The 23651-nt window shown below is 49.5% G+C and overlaps 2 protein-coding genes across 2 annotated transcripts; both read left to right on the top strand.

Annotated features, from left to right (window-relative positions):
• The first annotated feature begins 152 nt into the window (after positions 1-152).
• On the top strand, positions 153-15459 carry tc2n (tandem C2 domains, nuclear). Its single transcript, XM_080012537.1, has 12 exons — positions 153-268; positions 505-579; positions 1508-1717; positions 3108-3278; positions 4099-4175; positions 6723-6792; positions 7616-7716; positions 8865-8990; positions 10636-10827; positions 13172-13286; positions 14009-14208; positions 14782-15459. Exons 2-12 carry the CDS (start codon positions 513-515, stop codon positions 14890-14892), a joined length of 1440 nt encoding a protein of 479 aa, XP_079868663.1. The 5' UTR covers positions 153-268; positions 505-512; the 3' UTR covers positions 14893-15459.
• Positions 15460-17627: 2168 nt separating this feature from the next.
• On the top strand, positions 17628-23191 carry plek2 (pleckstrin 2). The gene is made up of 9 exons (XM_080011873.1): positions 17628-17686; positions 17768-17932; positions 18626-18822; positions 19433-19524; positions 19996-20183; positions 20340-20441; positions 20861-20944; positions 21809-21887; positions 22863-23191. Exons 1-9 carry the CDS (start codon positions 17633-17635, stop codon positions 22988-22990), a joined length of 1089 nt encoding a protein of 362 aa, XP_079867999.1. The 5' UTR covers positions 17628-17632; the 3' UTR covers positions 22991-23191.
• Positions 23192-23651: the final 460 nt, after the last annotated feature.

Below are 23651 nucleotides of genomic sequence, written 5' to 3'. Positions count from 1 at the left end.
TGTGTGTGTGTGTGTGAGGGAGAGAGGAGGGACGAAAGGGAGGGAGTGTGTGTGTGTGTGTGTGTGTGTGACGGAGAGAGGGAATGTGTGTGTGAGGGAGCGGGGAGGTGGAGGGAGGAGATGCAAGCCGCAGAGTACTCGGTGCAGGATCCACCTGCTGAGGGGCCGCAGGTCTTTCCAGTCGCTCCAGCGCGGGCAAACGGGAAACTTCAACCTTTTGCAGCGGAAGGTTCCTCCTCCACCGACGGCAGCGGCCTGGCACACAAAGGTAAAATTAAAACAAACAAACAAAAAACTTCCTTCCAGTTTTTTGTTGTTTTTTTTAATTTAAATTCTTTTAATCAGGTTTGGCAGCGGCGGGACGATCGTGGAGCTGTCCTGCCGCGTTAAAAGTTGCCTGTTTACATGTTTGTTTCAGTGTTTCGGGGGATGGATCAGTCGTTTTGGGTTGTGTATTCCGCTGTGCTCCACGTGTAACTCTCCGATCACGTCGTTCCGCTCCAGGTACAGCGATGGAATGCTTCAAAAGTTGCTGCAGGAATTTCATGATGAAGGGAAAGGAGCCTCAGGAGACTCAAGGTAAAAAAAATAAAATAAAAAAAGTATCGTTATTAAAGTGGTAATCCGTAAGATTATTATTTGGAGGGGGAAAAAAAAAAAAAAAAAAAAAGTATCGTTATTAAAGTGGTAATCCGTAAGATTATTTTGTGGGGGGGACCTTTTAAAAAGTACTTCATGTAGGTGGCACTGTTCAAGAAATGGCCGTCATGCGCCTGCTCCTGTATATGGCGTTTCCATTGGCGGTGGCAGGGTCCGCCTTTCCCGGGGGGGTTGGGGGTGCGACCATCAGGGGCAGGCCAGGAGGGAGCGGCGGCGGCTGTGAGTTTCGCCAGGGCGGCGAAGCTGGTTGTGGTCGGCAAACGCAAACCAGCCACCGCCTCTCGCCAGCAGGAAAATAAACAGGTCGATCGATCGGAAGAAAAGTTAAATTGAGAGGAAAAGTGAAGGGAAACAAAACCCGTTGTCAGAGAGAGTTAGGGGCAGGGTTACCCAACCCAACCCTGGTGACCTCAGGGTTGTTCTGTTGTATACTGTGCTGTATTATCCCACTAACACTTCCTCACTTCATTCACATGCCACTTTAATGCACATATCTGTATATATATTATTGGCTATTCCATATACATAAGCATATTCCCTTCTATTTATATTTATATTTTATTTTATTTTATTCTATATATTTTTATTTTTAGTATTATTATTCGACTTACTGTATTACGTTTTAGGAGTCAGTTAGTTGCTCTATTAGAAATAATTTTTTCCCGAGGACATATTGTGTGCTATCACCGGGTGCTTTGCATTAAATTTCACTGCATATATGTATGAAAGTATGTATATGTATGTGACGAATAAACCTCTTGAATCTTGAATCTTGTAGACGAGCACTCCAGGGTTATATTGTGACGGGGCGTGACGCCGGGTATCTCCCCTCTCTTTCGCACGGCAGTGATCGCGGTGAAGATGCCCCCCGCCGGCCGGGCGCCGCCGGGGAGGGGCGGCGGAGACGGGAGGAGGTCCGTGGGCGTGTCGGAGGATTACCTGCTGTCCAAGCTCCCTCCGGACGGCAGAGAGGTTCCCTTTGTGCTGCCCACCTTCAAGCCCTCCTACATCCAACCCCGAGGCCCGCGCTACCCCGACCTGCAGCCCGGACCGCAGGGTGAGTCCGCCGCCCGTCGCTGTCCAAAGGGAAAGGCTCGCGAGGCCTGTCGGTTCAGAACGCCGTGGAGGTTCTACTTGAGGAACTTAGGGATTGGGGTGCGGTCCGACGGGGGCAAACGTTCAACCCCCCCGAAAAAAAGTAATGCCATACATCGCAGTTAGAACGAGATGTGCATTTCACCAGCTCTCTCGGGGTCTGATTGAAACTTTGGCGTTCCCGCCAGTCGGCTCTTTTGGCGACGCGCTGTGCCATTGTAAGATACTAGAGACAGGAAGTTGCGCCGCTCCCTTCTGGAAACCCGCTGTAGCCGGCGTTACACTTTGATACGCTGCGGTAATAAATAGAAAAAAAAGAGTTGAAATAAAATCGTGATTGTTCCAGTACTATTATTCCAAAACGTCTCACAGGGGCAATAGACCTGAGCTCATCGTTGTGACGTTGATCGCGCCGTCGCGATGGCTGTAGGATAATGACACCATCTGCGTTTAGATCGGTTCCCTAAAAGCCTCCATTCCGCTATGCAATGCGGACCGCCACCGGGCACCATCTCCCGGGAAAATGGAGGATCAATTTACGGCACGAAGGCAGAGCGCCAACCAGTGGGTGGGTGGGTGGGAGGGAGGGAGTGGGGTGTAGGGGAGTGACTGAGAAAGTGTCCCAGCGCAGGGTTACGCTTGGTTGTGACGATAAATACATCCAGAATAAAAAAGTGTGTGTGTGTATATGTGTGTGTGTGTGTGTGTGTGTGTGTGTGTGCATGCATGTGCGCCGCATTGTTTTGACTCATTAATTTTTTTTGAACGGTTAAAATAAAAAAAATAATAATGACTGGAAGAAAAGAAAATGGGAGGGTCGACAGCCGCACCTTTCCGACTCGGAACTTGGCTCCGAGGAAAAGGTGACGCGCCAATAAACGTGTGAGGTCGCTGTATGTTGTCAACGGTTATTAAAGAAGGAACCAGAGCTGTGATCACACCCGGTCGGGGAGGAAACAAAAAAAACTGCGAAACCTGCCCGTGAAGGCGTGGCCCCGGGTGGCACCGGGAGACCGGGGCCGGGGCGGGGGAAGGGGGAGGCCGGCTCCATTCTTCAAATGTCAGCAGAGGACAGAATGGCTCACCTGTTCCGGAGGGGCCTCCCCGCCCGGCTCTGGCGCTCGATCCGGCCCCGGATCCCGTTTCCTCCTTGCGGCGCTCCAGCAAGCGCCGGGGTGGGGGTTGTTCCTTTCTGAGGCGGTGACGCCGTTCCCTCCCCGCCCACTGCGACGCCACAGCGGGCCGGCGAGGAAGGGGAGCCGCGTGCAGCGTCCTAAAGGAGCCAATTGAAGCGAGGGGGCGGGGGCGCGTGGTACCACCGAGGGTCTTCTAACCCTGTTGTCTCCGGGCAGGTTCGGCACGCAGCACCTACGCCGAGCGGAAGGCCGAGCTGTCGGCGGGCGGGCGCGCGGCCTGCGACCCCGAGCCCGGCTCCTCCCGCCGCGGGGGCGGGCGCCCCCCGTCCCGATCGCACCGCCCAGACGCCCTGGGGGGCGGCACCTCCAGCCCCCGGAGCCCCGCAGGTGACGGAGCAGACGCTCAACCGCGACCGTTTAGATCCGCGGCTGAAATGTCGGCGGACGAGCGTAACCGGAAATAACGTTCTCCCAACCTAACCGACCGAAATGGGTCGGCGTCGCCGTTTAACAGTCCTGCTGTAAAGCGTTTGCATATGGAGCGTTCTCACTGCGGCGTTTTGAACGTTCAGCGCTTTCGTTTGCTACTATTTGCTGGGAGGGGGGGCGGGGGGGAGACGGGGCCGGCGCTCAAATTAAAAAGAAAAGGCACGTGGAGCCGGTTCCGGTCATTTGGCCGCTGGAGGAAATGTGTTCACCTCCGTGCCCCGTTCACACATCACAAAAAAAAAAAAAAAAGAAGGAAATTAAAACGTGCCTGATTTAAAAAAAAATAAATAAAAAAATAAAAAAACCCAAACAAACTAAAACACAGGCCCCGTGAAGCCCCTCCCCCCTGCACGTGCCCGCTGAACGGCGCAGGGAAGGGGAGTAAATATTTAACGCTTGAGTGTTTGTGTAGGATTTATTTTTAAAGCGCCTGCTCCACATCCCTATCTGATTGCGTCGTAAACGGCAAATTAAAGGCCGTGAGCGCGGAGGGAGGGGTCGTCGGGGTCTAGTTTCGGGGACTCCGGTGGGCTATTGTCGGTTTTTGTTTGTTTTATTGTTTTTTTTTCCCCAACCTTTTATTTAAAATGTCAATCACATGTCATTGAATTGTGAATATGTATATTTAATATAAATATTATATACATATCAATTTGTAATATATTTATTATAAATGTATTTATTTCATTACTTCCTTTATTCTCCACCTTCCCCGCAGTTCGGGAGCTGAAGTCGGGCCGTGAGCGTCTGAGCAGCTCCGCGTTGGACCTGTCCAGCCCCCAGGGCCGCATGCAGGTGGGGGCCCGACAACCGCAGCCGGACGCCGCCTGAGTGGGAACGACTGGCGGGCGGGGGGGGCAGGGAAACCCCGCCGGAGGAGGGGTGGGGTCGGGCGGGGGTGAGGGGGCAGCACTTCTACCTTGGTCGGCACGAGGCGGGGGAGGGAAGAGAGGCGTTGGTCGGGAAGGGAAAGAGAGCCCTGACAAAAACGAAAAAACAGTCGCCGCGTCGGGAATGTTCGGTTTAGAGGCGAAAAAACCGACGGTTGATAAATAAAACCCGAGCGGCAACTGTTTGGGTTTGGGGCGTCAGGACTCGGATGATTCACAACCGAGCCCGGCACCCGGCGCGGCCTCGCGCCCAACGCGCCGTCGGAAACCGTGCTTTCCGACCAGACGTCGTCAGGAGCGGCGCGGTGAATTAACTCCGCCTTTCTTCGTTTTTTTTCCCCCCGACCCCCGCACCCTGCTCCGGTGACCACCGGTGAGGGTTTCTTTGCGTGCGGCCGCCTGATGGGAACGCCGACAGCCGCCCGTCCCGGAGGCGGGCGTCCGAAAAACCGCGTGGGCCCTCCCCGCGGGGCCCCCGCCCCCCCGCAACTTGGAGCCGGAGGGGAGGGGGGGCCCCGCCGGCGCGCTCCTTCCTATCGCCGGGGGCCGCGCCTTTGTTTGTTGTCCCTGGCGGAGGAGTGTTTGATCAGCCGCAGGGGGAAACAATGAGGAGAGCCCCGGGCGTGTTTCCCATATCCAGGACTCGCTATCGCCCGCCCGTCACCAGCTCCCCCATCAGCTGACATGAATATTTGATAGCGCCCGACGCCTCGCCCCAAAACAGCGATAAACGCGATTTTGTTTTGTTTTGTTTTGTTTTTTCTGGGGGTGGCAAAAGGAAACAATCGAGTGCAACGACTGGACTCGGTCGATTGGAGAAACAACGGGAGGGACGGAGCGTGACGACCAGGGCTGAGGATGGTTTGATAATGTACGATACCAGTACCAGAACCAGTACTTTAAAGCGATACCGATACCAATAGAGTACTTCATTCAATACCTTTTTCTTTCTACTATACCATCATGTGAACGGAAGCATTGATTCAGTTGTGTAAAATGCCACCACCGCTCCCCGTCCAAAAAATGTTTACACTTATACATTTTGGAAGTGTTCAACTGATTAAAATATGTATTAAATAACTGTACGAAACTGTACAATGAAGTATTTGGGCGGTGTCATTTTAAACAAATAGTCAGTACAGGAGGAATGATCACAGCGGAGAAAACCTCTTTCACCGTTCTTATGGACACCCGACCAAATACTGTTGTTTTAAGACGGACTTGAAAAACTGTGAACCTGTCCTTTAACAGGCTGTGGTAGCTGCTGCCGTAGTCAACCAATCACACGGCGCGTTCAGTACAACAGCGCTTGCGGTGATTGGCTGCGAGTGATACCATACAAAGAGTAATTTCTTTCTAGATCTGGGTACAAAAGGGATGGAATGCGGGCAACGTTTGACTGGAGAAGCTTCGATACTACTTGGTTTTGGGTTATTTCGGTCGATACCTTAAAGGTATTGAATTCCAAAACCCAGCCCTAGGGAAAGCACGGGGCGTCGCACCCTCACCACAGATATTGTTCCGAGAATAAACAAGCAGCGGCGATAAGCTTCAAGGAAAAGAAGCTCGAGCGATGGAAAGAATGTGATTGAAAGGGAGATAGGGTGAAGGGAAGTTTTTTAACTTTCCTCCTCTGTCTGTTTCATCGCCATTATATTTTATTTACTGTATTTTCACTATTCATGTCATTTATCGTTTTACACACCACACTCCCAATGCTCAGACGTTAGAACTGTAATGATGACACATGGCTTGGTTTGATGCAGCGTGCACGTTTGAAGGATATGGTTGTAGTTTTGACATTGTAATGTTATATGTTCAAGTTCCAAGAAGCTGCAGCTGCAGGGTGGAGGAGTCCATTCTGTTCTTCCTCATGGGAGGGGGTGTTTAGTTTTATTTTCATTGGCTTTAACAAAAAATCCCCTTTAAAAAGATTCATGGTTCTTGTATTTATTTAGCATTTGTGTCAACGTGTGATACTTGAGTTATTTTGGTCCAGGGATTAATAATAGTCAGTGTTAAATCATTTAGTTTGTGACCTTTGCCTCACCCCCGATGTGTTGTTTTGGTTTGGCCATGTCCCTTTGTAGTGTATGACCCCTTAAAAACCCTGTTTCAGATATTTCGCCCTCATTTTTATTGTTTGCCCTACATTATACGATACATATATATATCCCGCAGTCTGTCAGTATTCGCTTCACTGGCGTTTGCCATGGACACGCCCCCTTACCTTGAAATAAGGCGGGTCCTCGCTTATCGACCAATCGCTTAACGACCTGGTCCTAGGAACGGAACTCGGTCGTTAAGTGAGGAGAACCTGTAAAATATTTATAGTTATTTTGTAAATGTTGAAGTTGTTCATATATTTTTTTATATAAATAAGTGCCTTGTTTTCACACAATCTACCTCACACTGTCTGTCTGTCTGTCTGTCTGTCTGTCTGTCTCTGCAGCGCTTCGACTCTGTGTCCAGTGTCCAGAGCAGCGCCTCGTCAGCGCTGGGCTCCATCGAAAGCAGCCTCGGTAAATACTCCTCACAGATTTTTGGGAGGGTTTGGAGGTTGGGAGTGTGGGGGGGGTAATTTGTTCCCAAATAACTCGAGAGACCCCATTCAACCCCTCCGCCCTCCCTCCCCCGCCCTCCTCCCTCCTCCCCACCCTCCACCCAGAGCCATGGCGCTGAGTCAGACGGAGGCGGCTCCGCATTGTGCGACGGTAACGAGGCCAGACAGAGTCATCGCTCCCAATCCCCCAAATGATTATTTTTGGAATTTGGTGAATCGCAGAGGAGCTCGCTCACATTCAGACGTCCCTCCCCGTGCTCCACAACCTGAAGTGATTCACAGCATCACGTCTGGGGGGGGGGGGGAATGCTCCTGGAATTAATGTATTTTGACTGTAGCGTTTAATGCAGATAGATTGTACGTGAGCTCTGCTCTCACTGGCACTAACCCTCAGGAGTTATTTTCATTGATGTCCTAGTTCTATACGCTCGTCTGATGTTTCTTACATATTTATAATATACATACAGCGCCGTAAAAAAGAATAAGAAGAAATAAGAAATGGAACAACTCCACGTGACACAGCCCTTTATTGATTTTGTGTCAGTGTTGCTCCATAATAATATAACATAATAATAATAATAATATAATATGATGGAAGGCTCAGAGCAACACCAAGTGTTGTGTTTCTGCCAGGCAGCGCCAGGTGATTTCTTTCAGATTATTTCCTTCTTTCCCCTCCACTGCACCGGTGGAAAGGCTGGAAGGCAACGCGCACAACGTATAACAGCGAAATACGCAGCGAGCACGTTGCTCAGGCGGCGTGTGGCGTGTGTGTTTTGCAGAGTCCGTGGCTCTGTCCGGGGACGAGCGGGACCTGGGGAAGGTGTGCGTGCGGCTCAGCTTCCAGGAGGACGTGGAGCAGGTGTGGATCACCCTGGTCCAGGTAAGGAGACGCCCGGGCGGGCGGGGGGGGGGGTCAGGCGGAGGGACAGAATGCTGCCATTGTGCTTCCTCCAGGCCCCGACTCAATGGATCCTCTGTGCGTCCTTCTCCCCCCAAAAAAATCAGAGCGAGTCCCGAGCGGCGGCTCCTCTATATACCTGTGTACAGCGTAGTTCTCTGTTCAGGTCTTCAAGTTCAAGATTAAGAGGTTATGTCTTGTTATTATTATGATTATTATTATTATTATTATTATTATTATTATTATTTTTTTTTTTTTTTTTTTTTTTTAATTGTTATTCATAGTAATAAACTGCCCCCGATTTGGAGCTTTCGATGTAAACAAACTAAATGACAAAATGTCCCATAATAGAAGAAGAACACTCTTTAATCGTCACACAGCACACCACACTACAACACATGCACGCACACACACACACACACACACGCACACACACATGCACATGCTTTGGGTGGTGGCCGGTGAAATGAGGCCTCTGCGTTTAACCCATCCTGGCTTGTCCTTCCTCCAGGGGCACAGCCAGGAGCATTGGGCAGCATTCGTGGATGCGCCCGGGGAAAGGATAATAATACCGTCACTATGTGATTTTTTTATTTGAAATACCCTTATATATATTATATATTTAATATACCCACAACGGGGAAATTTGCAATTTCCCTGCATTTTCCCATCCTAGTAGCCCACGTGTCTCGGAGCAGTGGGCTGTCATGTAGCGGCGCCCGGGCAGCAGTTCGGGGGTTAAGTGTCTTGCTCAAGGACACATCAGCACGCTACCAGTGATGAAGCGCAGCCTGATCGTCTCCCAACAGCACGGCAGCTATTCAGCGAAATGGAACCTTCCTTCAAACCCCGGGATGATTTCATTTGCCGAGCTCATTTCCAGGCATGCAACACGTTCCCGGCACGCGCTTACGTGGTCGTAAAATGATCCTTCTCGATGAACAACCAGCACAGGCTGTAAGGGGACGGATGTTGTTTTTTTTGGGGTTTTTTTTGTTTTTTGTTTTTTTGTGCGACGAAGCATTCCACTGTGTGCACCCGCCGCCTCTTCATAGGTCGTGTCATCTCAGTCCGACGCAGATACTTTGACGTCACCCTCCCGGTGACCACGCCCCTTTCTGTGTTCCCAGTGCTCCGACCTCAACCTCCCCGCGGGCGGCGGCGGCAGCGGCCAGGAGCCGAGGATCGGATTCAAAGGCGTCATCACCATGAGCAAACCCGTCCAGTTCAAGAGCTCCGTCAAGGAGTGCGTTCAGGTGATCGGAGCCCCCGCCGCCCAACCCCCACCCGTCGTCATTGCACAGAGGGAGACGGTTCATGCGCGATCAGGGCGCGGGCGTCGTCCTGCTCCCCAAAAACATGAGTGGACTGAGTGAATACCTGTAAATCCTAAAATAACTGAAGTCACTTCTGTACAGAAAGTAAATTCTTTTATTTGACTATTATTGTATTTTCTCACGTTACGTTATATTAGATGAGAGGAGATGGCCATAGATGAATTTAGATGACATAAGATTCCCCTTTTATCGTCCTTGGTCGAAAATTGCGATTTTTATAGCAGAAAGGATAAAATACAAAAAAAATAACTATAAGATAGTAATAAAAAATGCACATATAGACTTGTTTTATTTATATATATATATATATTTGGAAAATGGGTAAAAAAGCAGAAAAAAAAACAGTCTGATCATTTCAGGTATTAGAGCATTAGTGCATGAGTCGGTTCATTCATGTATAATAATTAATAATAACAACATATATTATTGTTAGAGTAACTTCTTGTACTTCACAAACGTCATGAAGCAGCTTGATGGACTCAGTATCAACCTGAGCTGGAAGCGTTTGGTGACATCTCAACCTGGATGGAGTCATGAGCTCAGTGAACTATTCACTCTCTGAGCGTCAGACCAGGCTCAGTGCGTCAGCAGCAGAAAGGTCGCTCTCCTCCTCCTCTTCCTCCTCCTCCTCCTGCCCCTCCTCCTCCTCTTCCCCCTGCCCCTCCTCCTCTTCCTCCTCCTCCTCCTGCCCCTCCTCCTCCTCTTCCCCCTGCCCCTCCTCCTCTTCCTCCTGCCCCTGCCCCTCCTCCTCCTCTTCCTTCTCTTCTTCCTCTTGCTCCTCTTCTTCCTCCTGCTCCTGCTCCTCCTCTTCCTCTTGATTTACCTCCTCTTCTTACTCTTCCTCCTCCACCTACTCCTCTGGGATTCCAGTATTTCTGGCCTTTTCCTCCCGTTCCTTTTCCTCGGAGCTCTCTTCAGCGCTCATTTTCGGTGACTAAATCATTTTTGGCCTCAGTTGTATAACCAGACGCGAACGTCCCCGACCGACTCACTTTTCCTTTGCACAAGCAGTAATTGAGTCGTGAATAAGAAAGACGGATTTTGACACGGTCTGGAAACTCAGATGTTGTTTTTAATCTGTAGAGGAAATAGAAGAATATCAAATTTGAAAAGCGACTGTTTGACGCAGGGCCTTTCTGCTCCAACCAGACTCTCTCTTCCAAGTTCTGTCGTCTCTGGCGGATCCATTAGTTTTGATCAGTCCCTTGAAAAAAAAAAAAAAAAAAATTTTATTACTGACTTTTTTTTTTTTTTTTTTTTGAACTGTTAATGTGAATTTCTGAGTAAAAGTTCCATTCTTCAACTGAGGCCAAAACCCTTTTACTTCCTTCATTACGTTTTATGACATCTCTTTGATGGATCTTTCTTTTTATCTTTATTTTTCCATCTTTTTCCTCCGTCTCGCTCTTACATAACGGTACTTTAACCCTTTAACTGCCTTTGTCGCCTTTTCAGACTCGCCCGCTGCTGAACGCTCGCGCTGCTCCCCTTCCGCACCGTGGCCGCCGCGAGGCGCTTGGTAACCGCCGCCAGCGCTCACGTCTCCCTTCCTTCCTCCACCCAGGGCGCGGTCTTCATGGAGACCTTCGTCTTCGCCCTGCGGCTGCAGCAGCTGCGCCGCTGCTCCCTGGTTCTGCGGCTGCAGACGCACGGCCCCAGGAAGCGCACGGCGGCCGAGTGCGTCCTCCCCCTGCGGCACCTGGGGCCCCTGGAGAGCGAGCACTGGCTGGAGCTGGGGCCCCCGTCCAAGAGCACCGTGAGTGGGGGGGCTGAGAGGGAGGATGGGTCCTCGGTGCAACGTTCAACGTTCAGCTCACTCAACCAATCGCTTTATTGTTATTGTTCGGAAAGGTGTTGTGCAGGTAAAGGACAATAGACCATAAAAACAGCCCATAATGCACATAAAACACAAGAGACTAATCTAAAAATTTCTAATATAATATAATATCGAAAAAATATCTAATCTCTCATCTGCCATCTCTTACCTTTATGGGTAAAATAAATGATACTATATTAATATATGAATATGGGTGAGAGAATAAGAGAGGAAAGGGTCTTTATTGTACCCTTTTTCATCATTATTTTCTAGTTTTCTAGATATAATTTTTTTATTTATTAATTTTTTTTTTTTTTTTTTAACCAAAATAGCCTATAATTGAAGGGTTATAATGTTTTGTTTCTGGATGCAATACATTTTCCAATAAAGAGACAATTACAAAAAATAAAGAAATAGGGATATTAGAAATTAAAGTATAAACAATGCTGTTGAAGGTTCAACCTCGCTTATCATTGCAGGAATACGTTGTAGATAATGTGCATTTTATGTCTAACAAAAATAATTCTGTGTTATTGTTGTTAATCTGTGTTATTTAAAGTATTTTTTTTATCAGCTTGGACATTCTAATAAATAATACAGATGTTCATAGTGTCTGCCCACAGAGTGATGGAGTAAAGCAAGGACTCCATACAATACCATGTCATATAATATATTAACAATTCATCCAGCTGACACGGCCAGGAGGAAAGACTGTTGTTTTGGGAATCACCCCAGACCTCCGTGTCCTCGTCCTCCTGCTGATCATCATTACCTTTTTACAACCGGACGCTTCGCGCTAAGGCGCCGGTCACGTCCCGCCCGGCAACGACGTATAACCGCGAAGGGTATTTAGGAAGCGTCCGTGTGTGTGTGTGTGTGTGTGTGTGTGTGTGTGTGTGTGTGTGTGTGTGTGTGTGTGTGTGTGTGTGTGTGTGTGTGTGTGTGTGTGTGTGTGTGTGTGTGTGTGCTGTGCACAGTAAATAAGAACAAATCTCACGTGTGCCTCATAAACCATCACCTCTGGTGTGTTATAACGCACAACAGGCTCCCTCGACACTGAACTGCTCTGCTGTTGCATAATCGCAGGAAAAGGGAAAGAGCGGTCACAATTTAATGGAAAATTGGCAAAAAAAAAAAGAAACCAGAGTGGGGCTGCAGATGCTGGAAAAGTGAAGCGCGGAAAGTAGGTCAGACCTCAAAGCAATTTCCAAGGCAGACGGTTGGGTTCGATAAATGGAGCGGGGTCCGGGGAAGTGACAGCAGTGCGCAGTCGCACGGTCTCCGCTTCGGAGGAGTCACAATTATCACCGCCCTCTGGAAAAGCCACTTCCACCTCCGCCGCCGCTCGTTCCCCGGGGAACACATAAAGGCTCAAATTGTACAATTTCCCCCAAAATGGCTGTTGCTCATTCAGCGGACGTTCCGGGGGCCGCCACACGTGAAAATTGAATTTGCGGCCACGTTAAATAGGATGGAAGCGCAGTGCTGGGATAACTGCCGTGCACGCACACGCACGCACGCACACACACACCAGCAGAAGTTTGACCTGCAGTGTTTCCATTCAATATTAACCGCAAACTACAGGTGATGGCCACGAATGGAGAGGCGCGGGCCTTCAATTCCATCAAATGTGTGTTATTAAACGGTAAACACAGGTTATAGACACTTGACTGTTCCGTATGTGTCACGGCTGAAGCTCTTGACAGCGTCAGCAATGGTTTAAAAATCAATACACGTTACTGAGATTTACCGCCATTCCTCCCACCATGTGTTGCTGCTCAGCAAAGTTGTTTCATTGATAATCAAAGATGAATGTGTAGAATACTCACTGGAAGAATATATAGAGTAATAATAACCTTTATTTGTACAGCACCGTTCGTACACGACATGCAGCTCAAAGTGCTTTACATGAATAGAAGGCCATCAAATGATAACGGCAAACAGCAAAATGCCTGAATCAAAGTTAAAGTTAATATCCTCAATTTGTGTTTTGGGTCATCAATTTAGACCTTGAAGGGTCATGACTGTTCCTCAGTGAATAATTTGTTCTAATATTTAGTTATTATTCATAAATGAAGGACTTTGCTGACCATTTTCCCTCAATCGACTCTCATCTAAACGTGTTTACCCGGGTCTTTAGAGCTCCAGCTGCGCCCGATTTCATGAAATAATAGCCCTTATAATAATAAGGTACAATAATAATATGAAAATAAAAACCTTCCAGGTTATTAACTGAAATGTTCCCTCTTTCCAGGTCGTTAACATAAATACCCTCTTTCTCCAGGCGTGCCGCTCTGAGCTCCACCTGGCCTCGTGCTTCCAGGCGGTGAACGGGCGTGTCCAGCTGCAGGTGATGGAGGTCCAGAACCTGCCGGTCTCCTCGTCCCCGCTCAGCCAGGGTACGAGATGTTGGAAAATCTTTATTTCCTTTATGCTGCAGTAGAAATGCACTTCTAATGGGTTTTCACTCTTTAAGTCCATCTTTTTAAGCACCTTAAATCATGTGAAATTGTGGCTTAAGACAGAGCATGGAGAGTAGATAAAGTGCTCTTTCGGCAGTAATGTGCAAAATGAAACTAATCAAAAATAAACTTGAAACGAATTATGTTTCTGGACGGTTTAATGGGCTGATTAAGGTTTTATATGCAGATTTTTTTTTATACGTGACCTATTTTAAAAGCATCCTCATATGACACTGTGTGGGACTGGGTTCAAATGGTCGTCAGAGGCCACGCCGATGTTCATACTTATGCTGCATTTCATGGAAACTCGGAAATCTGTATTTCCCACTCTTTTCCTCCCCACTGCCGAGCCAAAATCCCTGCGTCGGGAAAAAACGCTGGGACGCCCGCGGTACATGTGTGCGTGGGAAGTTTGTGAATTCTACAGCGTCAAGCGCTAAAACTAGGGAACCGCTGTGGCTCCCAAAACCACTGAAGTTTTGGATTCACGTTCGAGGTGTTTTCATATAAAAACCCCGCGCAAGCCGCCATGTTGCCATGACGTCACGTCGGGCCCAAGCGACCTTTTCCCCGATTGCAACGACCGGAACACTGAAGATTCGAGTCGCATGGGGTTCTAAAAAGCTGCTTTTCGTGCTTCCTCCCGCCGAACCCTGCAGTGTTCTTCGTCAAGGCCGAGCTCCAGGCGATGGGACGGACGATCGCGAAGAAGAAGACGCGGGCGCTGAAGTCCTCCGGGAGGGAGTGTCAGTGGAGGGAGACCTTCCACTTCCTGCTTCCGGCCGTAGACCACGCCCCCACGCTGTCAATCAAACTCTACAGCCGCAGCTCGGTCGGGAGGAAGCAGTGTCTGGGAGAGGTGAGGTTTTTAAAATATGTGAAATACATATTATTTCATATTATGTAAAATATATTTATTCAGGATGAAAATCACATTTATTTGTTGTTCAAAATGATTACATCGAATTTGCTTTTACTTGGAATTGGCTATCAGAGCAAACACGGCTTACTGGATGCACTGCAACTCAATTGATATTGAAACAGGGGATATAATTATAAATAATAATCATCAGAATCCGAACAATTATTGCCAAGTAAGTTGACACAAACAAGGAATTTTGTCTTGGTGTTTGGTGCATTACAACATCGGTAAACATAGGAAGAGCCTTGCTGATGAGCACGGCTGCAGACTGGAGTCACTCAGTCATATCTACCACGATTCAAATTCTGCAACCATTGTCAGTCTTGGCAACCAAAAGCTGATGCGTGCGGTGGGCAACTCTGCAACCGCTTGTAGAAGTGGGTGCCGGCAGAGGTTCCGGGCCCGGCGGAGGTTCCCGTCGCTGTGGAATCTGGAAGGTTTGAGGCAGTTGTTTTTTTTTTGTTTTGTTTTTTTAATCGGGGAATGTTGCATTTCTGACCCTTGTGGCAGGTCCGTCTGAGCTCTGACAGCTCGGCTCCGGCGGCGGCGGAGCAGTGGACGAGCACCATGTCGCAGCCGGAGGTGGCGGTCGCGGCGTGGCACAGACTCGGCGCGTCGTAGGTTTTGTTTTTTTGGTTTGTTTGTTTTCCCCATTTCAACCCCGACGCCGCGGACGTTTCGGGCCTCGGCCCGAAAAGCGAGGCCTTGACAAAAGACTTTTCCCGGACGTCCCGGGAAATCGATTTTTACGTCGATAGTTCAGATTATAGGTTTTTTAAAAAACATATTGTAGATATGGTGTCGAACAAAATAAAGTTTTTATTAGTTATTTTCTTTTGACGTGATTTAGGGATAAATTAATATTACACCACTTTAACAACAATTTGTTGTGTGTTGTTTGTTTGTTTAGTTTTTTTATTTTATTTTTCTATGTACCGCTGCTTCTGCGTTCAAACATTTTGGACTGCTTGGATGGTTGACATGGTCGGATTGGACATCAATCTGCTGAGAAAGACAACGGCTCCATGTAAACCACCCAAACTCACTCACAATATGTTCACTTTGGGAGATATGTCGTTTCGTTGTTACTGTACATGTTACTGTACTATGTATAATTTTGTATTAAATGTATTTAATGTATTGCTACTGAGATACTGGTGTGATTAAAAGTAGGATTTCTTCAGGATATTTAACTGTGTTTGTGTCTTTAAATAAAAAAAAAATCAGTAGAATTTTATTTTTCCATCCCATAAAAAATAATGAATGTTTTTCCTCGTTTTTTTTTTTCTTAAACGTTTTGTTGAAATATCTCCTGTTCTGTTTATTGTTTTGATTCGGAGCCTGAAGGGAAGGGTTACCTCGAGGTGCAGCCTGCCGACGACAACATCAAATACCAAAACAGAATTCAATACAGGATTTTTCCGCTGACTCATCGAGATTTTAGAATTTCGCTTTTTTTAATGAGAGAGGCGGCGTGTGGAGCGCTCGCAGGACGGCGGCTGCGGGACCGAAAAATTGCTTCATTGTGAATTGGGGGGCATTTGTGGGACAGCTGCTTCTTACAGGAGGTAAATGGCAGCGGAAATAGTGAGGAACCCAAAAGACACAGGCAGTGGGAGAACTCTGTTCAGTGGGTCTTAAACCTGTCGCTGTGTTTGTTCGTCCCAAGTCTCCTAAAGTGTCCAGCTCTGTGTGTCCAGCTGTGGATGTGCACACACACTCTCTCACACACACACACACACACACACACATACACACACACACACACACACACACACCCAATCAGTCCCCGCGGTTCGTCGTGTTTGCACGTTGAGTGTGACCGGCGCGACGCGCCACGTGAGCCGGCCCCCGTCCCGGCAGCGGGATCTCACATCAACTTTTTTCCTTTTACGTAATTACTGTTTGAGTTACGGTTAATGGTTAGTCACACAGAGGGCATTCCAGACACGCCTTATCCGAGCCCTGCTCCAGCACCTCGCGCGGGCCCGCCCTTTCCCCGCTCCACGGGCTGTTTCCGCTCTGAAGGGCCGCTTCGGGGCCCCGACTCCTGCACCGACTTCTTGAGTCCCGCCGGTGGGGCCTCGTCGTCGCCGGCCTGTTTGCCGAGCAGAGGTCTTTGTTTGGCAGCTCTCGGGCCTGACGCCGACGCACATTCCAGCCGTCTCCGTGCGCACGCACTTGTCGGGGCAGAGTTCCTCGGCCGTGGAAACGCCGGGGAGCTGAGGCCGTGAGCGAGGGACTGGGAGGTTAAAAAGAGAGGCCGCCTGCAGGAGCGAGGCGACTCACTTTTACAACCTGATGGAAAAGCTTGGTCGTTGCCAACTTTTTGATTTTTTTTTTTTTTTATGTTGCGTGACGAATCAGGGATGTTGGAAATCACGGCAAGCTACCGATCTGTCCCGCATCAGTCCATCACAGGCCCGACCGAATTCCTACAGAGCCGCGGTCGGCCGCTCCTGCAGGTGAAGCGCTCGCGGCCACGCCCTCTTTCCCCCCAGTGGCTGCGTGTGGTTCTGCGGTCATGGAGGACTCTGTGCGGACTTCAGAGCCCCCCCGCCGGGGGCCTTGCGAGAGGCTCCGCTCCTGGCCCGGGGGTCCTGCGGTCATCTTGTGATCTGGTGTTGTCCGTGCGAACCGAGCACCCCGCGGCTCTCCCTCCCCTCCATGCTCGTCCGGCCGCCAGGCTCTGATTGGTCACAGCTGCCCGCCACCACCAGCTGCTGCTTTTTCATCAAAACGGGATGAGGAGCTTCTCGTCTCGGGGATCTTCCTCCCCCTCCTCTCCAGGATGTGAATTCCTCACATACCGAACATAATGGAGAGCTGAGCGGCCGCTAAGTACAATATCCGGGTTCCGGTTGTGGTATTGTGGGATCCGTCTCATCCTTCCTTGTCTTCTGAGCATGTACAGCCACGTGCATGTACCGTATCCATGCACATACCTCTGTCTTTGTGCTGTGCACAGTAGACATGCAGACAACATTCACTTAAGAAAGAGGGGTTTCGGGGCAAGAAATTGCATTTCTGGGCCGATGAGACATTCCAGTTTCCTCAGCAGCAATTAGAAATAAATTTTTAATTATGAGAACCTATTATTTTCTGGAAGATGTCATGAATCATGCCTGCACTGAAAACGGTGACGTCCCCATATTACCAGACTTCCACCTCCCCGCTGAGCTCACCCGCAGCGCTCACAGAGCGACTGCGCCCCCTGGCGGCGGCAGGTGGCTGCTGCGGGATCTTCATTCCAGGGTTGCGCAACAAGCGTGCTGGGTGTGAACCTGGTGACGCACCAGATGGGAGTATTAAAAAGAAGCAGGTGAGAACATGCACTTAGTACAGGAGCACTCATATCAGCATGGACGCGGCGCAGAAGAAGACGATTATAAGAGAAGGATTCCTGGTGAAAAGGGTAAGAATCTCCACGACTGATAGATCTATCCATCTATCCATCTATCCACCTCCTGTATCGCTCCGTTTCTCTGTGTGACAGGGTCACCTGGTGCAAAACTGGAAGGCCCGCTGGTTCGTGCTGACGCCCGACCAGCTGCTGTATTACAAATACGACGGAGGAAGAAGAGACTCGTGTCAGCGGGGGAGGATCCAGCTGGAGGACTGCGAGGTCACCTGTCCCTTCCTGGAGCTCGAGAACCGGCCGGTGGGTGAGCGCCGCCGCGGTGCGTGGGAGTTCCTTCAGGGAGGACGGGAAACGACTTTCGGACAAGTCGTAATGTCGCCGTCCTTTATGGTGTTGTGTTGCGCTTTATTTGTTTTGGCGTGATTCCGATTGTGCTGTGGGGAATGACTTGAGGGCGTGTGCGTCTGGCGTCTCCACACCAACGCACACGCGCTCGTGTCCTGACAACTCGTGGCCCGAGGCCGTGGCTTTCACTGGGGGAGCGATCCGTCCGCTTTGTTCAAAAGTTACGAGTCCTACGGGGCCTTCCTGGAAACGTCAACCAGCAGCCCATAATTATAGTAATAATAATCATCGTTTTACTGATACAGCGTCTTTCAAAACCGCGTCCCGAGGTGCGGCGCTGTCAGACCGTAAAACCAGACGGCAGTAAATGCACGATGGAAGCAATGAAAACAAAAACACTTTGCAACAAGCAGGTACAGTGGAAGTAAGGTAGGAGAACGTGTTGTTTCACCTAACGGGCAAAAAAAAGCAAATCAAGAGCAAGGTGTTTTAAGAGGTTTGGTGGAGGACGGTGAGCTCTGTCCCCTGAGGCTGAAGGCCCCGTCGCCACTGGTTCTGCGCCTTCACCTCAGAGCCTTAAAATATAAAGAGAGCCCTACAAATCGACCCGCCCTGTGCAAACCACCCGCTTGCGGTTCTATTTCCCAGCTGGTGTTCAAGCTGCGGACGAAGAGCTCGGTGGAGCACTTCCTGGACGCCTGCTCCAGGGAGAAGCGGGACGCGTGGGCGGCGGACATCGCCGCCGCCGCGGAGAAGCTGCGAGCGGGCGACGGGGGGAAGACCACGCACGGCCAAGCAGACCCCGCCGAGTCCCTGGGGCTGAAGTTGGTCAACGTCAACCTGAGGTCAGACCCAGAGAAAAAATGACGGTTTCTCCGAAAGTGTCTCTCCTTCCCCCGTCTTGTGTTACATGATGTCATTTAGTCACAGATGCTGCCGTCCAAAGTGGTATCAGTATTGAAAGAGTATCCATCCACTCTCAACCGCGCACATGCGTCATGACAGAGGCTCTCCCTGTGTGTGTGTGTGTGTGTGTGTGTGTGTGTGTGTGTGTGTGTGTGTGTGTGTGTGTGTGTGTGTGTGTGTGTGCGTGTGCGTGTGTGCCTGTGATTTACCTGCTGCTCGTTGATTGCTCTGACGAGCAACAGGCGTACAGCCACCTCTGATCCCGGGCCAAAGGGACCTTGACCCAAGACGGGCGTGGCTGCCTAAACCGCAGTACTCCCACACCGCAAACAGTGAAGGGGGAAGAGGTTCTCATGGGGTAGACAGGTCCGTGCAGGTCCGGTCCAGGTGTCGCCCGACGCGATGGGTCCGTTCTGCCGCTAGGGGGAGGCCGTTCCACCGTCGAGGCGCCGGGGACGAGAAGAGTCGCGACCGGGGTGAACAGCCCCGCAAGGGCGGAGGAGGAGGAGTCTGGAGTGCTGACTTACCTCCTCTTGTCCTGTTTTCCAGCCAGGTGGTGGACTCCATGTACGACGTCCACAGCGGCATCAGGTTCACCAACCACGTGGAGCAGGGAAAGACCTACAGCAACTGCTTCTCAGGTGGAGCCCCGGCACCGCGTCCTTGGCGTCGACCCGAGGGATCGGCAGCGCATCCGCTTGAGATTATCGCATCCTTCTAGTCACTGCTTCCCTCGATGTTTTTGAAACCAATTGTTGCGGCCGGAATTAAACCACGGACACCGAACCGAGTTACAGATAAAAAGTCTGACTCTATTTAAAGAAAACATAGGAGGTCCAAAGGAGGTCCAAGCCCATAGACCTACCTCGGAGGTCTTAATCTGCCAAAAAAAAAATGGAGAAAATAACTAAACTAACAAATAAAGCCGTGAAAAGCTGGACTACCAGGCCTCCCCCCTCAAAAAGAAACAGCTCAAGAGGGATCAGAGAGAGAGAGCCCCCTGCTGGTTCCCTTTAAAGGAGCGGGTAACACCAATAGTAAAGGGGAACTCTGGGGCGATGTCTTCCGCTGTGTCCGTCTATGTTATTCTATCCCACATGCCCCCGCCGCAGGCTCGGCCGTGGTGGACTGGCTGGTGTTTGCCGAGCTGGCCCTGACCCGGGTGGAGGCCGTGACCCTGGCCTCCGCGCTGATGGAGGAGGGCTTCGTGCGTCCCGTGGGGCTGAGGAGCGTGGAGGCGCTGCGCACCGCCGGCCTCACGCAGCAGTTCGTGGACGACTCCACCGCCCTCTACAGCTTCGTGAGTGCCGCCGCCGGGCCGAGCGGGAGGGCCGGACCCGCCGCCGCCGCCTCTTCAGCCTCTTCAGCCTCCTCAGCCTCTTCAGCCTCTTCAGCCTCCTCAGCCTCTTCAGCCTCTTCAGCCTCCTCAGCCTCCTCTCTGCTGCTTCCCTTCCAGGCCGAGAGCTTCAAGAAGAGGGGGAGCGTGAAGGCGGAAACCTCCCTGTCGGCGGTGGAGCTGAGCGGGAAGGTGGTGAGGAGGGGCTACCTGTTGAAACAGGTGATGGGAGGACGCCATTCACGTCTATTTCCATTTCATTCGAATCAAATCAAATCTAAGAAATACAATATAGTACGAATAAAATGTCCAAATTTTATTTTCTTTGTTTGGATGTGTGTCGTGCATCAAGTCAGGACAGCTTATAACACATATATACACAATGACTAACGCTTATAAACAAGGAACGCAGATACTACATCAAAAAACAAGAGCACATTACACTCCAACTAAACCACTGAACACCACCAACACTCTGCCAAATGGATCAACACACGCCTGTACATGAAAGCACTTCAGGTAAAAACATCACCTGTGCCAACGTGTTGTTTTATGATCTATATTCTATTTGGTTGTGAAATCGGATGGATGTGTTTTCGAGGACATTCTCTCAATCTGAAGCGTCGACTCTTCCAACTCAGGGTCACAAGCGAAAGAACTGGAAGGTTCGTCTCTTTGTTCTGCGCTCAGAGCCGGCCTACCTCCACTACTACGACCCAAGCAGGGTGAGTGCACGGACGGAAAGTGATGGATGGGTGGATACGGTGGATGGATGGATGGATGGATGGATGGATATGGTAGATATATGGATGACGGATTGATACGGTAGATGGATGGATGGATACTGTATTCGTCCCCTGAGGGACATCAGTGTCAGTGCAGTGTCGGAGCGGCTCAAATCAAAAATAGGCCATAAAATAAAGAAAATAAAATGCCAACATGCAGTAAATCTAAGAATTTACAAATATACAGTAAGCCTAAAAAGATGATTTATTTTTCTCATCCATATCCATTCTGTAAAAACTGTTACTACTGCTCATACTGTATATATTTTAATGCATTCACATTCATTCTGTCTACATTGTTAATTCTGTTCATACTGTACATATTTCATATTTCCATACCCACTACTGTTAACTCCATTTATATATTATTCATATACTTATATTTTATACGTATGCTGCAGTTCACTGCCTCTTTTGCACTCCTGGTTCGATGCTAAACTACATTTCGTTGCCTCAGAACTGATACTTTGTGCAATGACAAAGATGAATCTAATCTAATGAGAATAAAAATGAACACTAGACAGTAAAAAACGTAATAACCAAGTGATGAACACCAAATAAAAACCTAAAAATGAACCAAAAGGAATCAAACAAAACAAAAAACCGACGAGAAAACAAACGACGAAAAGTACAAATCTGGCAAATATAAAATCCAACCTAATGATAACCAAGAAATATGAACCCGAGAATAAACAAAAAAAAATAATAAATGGCTCACATCCAGCCCACGTTGAAAGACAGCAACAACATCTGGATATGACACAGAGCCAGGTTCAGTCATTGTTCCTGTTGTGAATGTCGCAGGATGACGTCAGCCCCGCCGGCGGCTTCTCCCTCCGCGGCTGCCTGGTGTCTGCGCTGGACGACAACGGGGTCCCCTCAGGTGAGGCAGGGGCCGGGTCAGGGGGCTCTTAAACGGGCGCGGGGCGAGAGGAGCTCAGGCTCTAATTCGCCCCCACCCACAGCTGGAAGCGACGGGATGTATTTGGGCGTTCGACCACCCCCCCCCCCCGCCCGACTCGGCCACGACTCAGGCGGAAAAACACTCGGACGTTGACTCGGCTCAAATGACGACAGGTTTCAGGTCGACCCGGGGCGCCCTCCATACGGTCTGGCCTGGCGGGTTTTAGACGCCTTTTAAACGGTTTCACAAAGGCAAATTTCATCTCTCCCCGTCCCCGGGTCTTATTCTGATAGGGTCGGACGTTTGATTTAAAGTGGTAATCCGCCGGATTGTCTGTGTCGGGCGGGCTGCACCGCGAGTCGCAGAATCCCATTCAAAGCGGCGACTCTTTTTTTTTTTTGTTCATCTCAACGTCCGCTTCTGCTTCAGTCTTCCGCCTTCTTTTCTCTTTTCTCCCGAGTTTGTCCCCTTCCCATTGATTTTATTTATTTATTCCCCCCCCCCCCATCTTGTTCTTTTTTTGGGAACGTTCGCCCACGTCGACAGCCTGCTGGGCACAACCGGCGACGCCGCTTCATGGAATTTTACAGTGGCTTCGCTTCTTTCACGCGCCTGACCTTTGCGTCATCGCTGGGGAAAGGCGGACCCTGCCACCGACAACGCTGACACATGGAGGAGCACATGCAGAGTGCAGATATACATTGATGACCATTTGCACCAAATATGGTATTTCTTTGCGGATCACCACTTGTTAAACCGCCACCTTTAGTTTAAATTCACGATCCAAGATGAAAGCAGCAGGAGGTCGTCGTTCCACCGACCAAAAATGAGCACGAAGCGTTTTCCCGCCTGTCGATTTGACTTGGGTGGAGCTTGTATTCGTTCAGTCTTTTTATCCACTCTGCCGCGCATCCCGCTGACCCGGACCGTACCGCCGCGTCTCCTCCCATACAGGTGTGAAAGGCAACATTCAGGGCAACCTGTTCAAGATCATCACGCAGGCGGACACTCACTACTTCATCCAAGCGCCGACTCATGAGGAGAAGATGGGCTGGATAGACGCCATCAGGGAGCAGATTTAAAAGCTATGGACAAATCAACCTGTTTGAGTTTTGAGCTTACGCATTCCATGAATGTAGTAACGGAATGCATATTCAAACGAACTGGTGTTGATCAAATTTCGAAATGAATTAACGTAATGTATGTAATGTATTTCACAGTGTTGTTCTTATTATTTTTTTTTTTACAATATATTTTATTATTAAATGAGGTAATTTCGAGTATTTTCGCGCATTTGGAGTTTATTGCTTGCGACTCCAAAGAGCAACGTTGCAGTGTAGACAAGTCGTTGCCTGGTGGATGTTTGTCACTTTCGCAAAGTGTCGACCGTCGGCTTCTCGAGTGACGGTCCCGCCGGTGGTGCATTGGGCTCGGAGCGTTCTTGCGGCCGTGGGGTGTCTGTGGGCTGCAGCTGCCGGGCTTTTTTGTGTGTGTGTGTGTGTGTGTGTGTGTGTGTGTGTGTGTGTGTGTGTGGCAAAGCATATATATATTTTTTGCCAACTGAAATAATTAGTTAGTAATTACCTAGCTAGTGAGTGCCTGGCTGGTTCGCCCCCGTTCTGGCGCCTTTAAAACGCTGACACAAGTGTTTTCACCCTTGTGAAACTCTTCCAGGGAAATCAAAGATGAATCACGGTGCGACTGAGGTTTGGGAATGTAATCGAGAAAGCGGTTCCTCAAACC

This window comes from Zeus faber (assembly GCF_960531495.2).
Source record: "Zeus faber genome assembly, chromosome: 13".
NCBI lineage: Eukaryota > Metazoa > Chordata > Actinopteri > Zeiformes > Zeidae > Zeus > Zeus faber.
The sequence above is the reverse complement of the archived record's forward strand: the minus strand, read 5'-3'. Positions and strand labels throughout refer to the sequence as shown.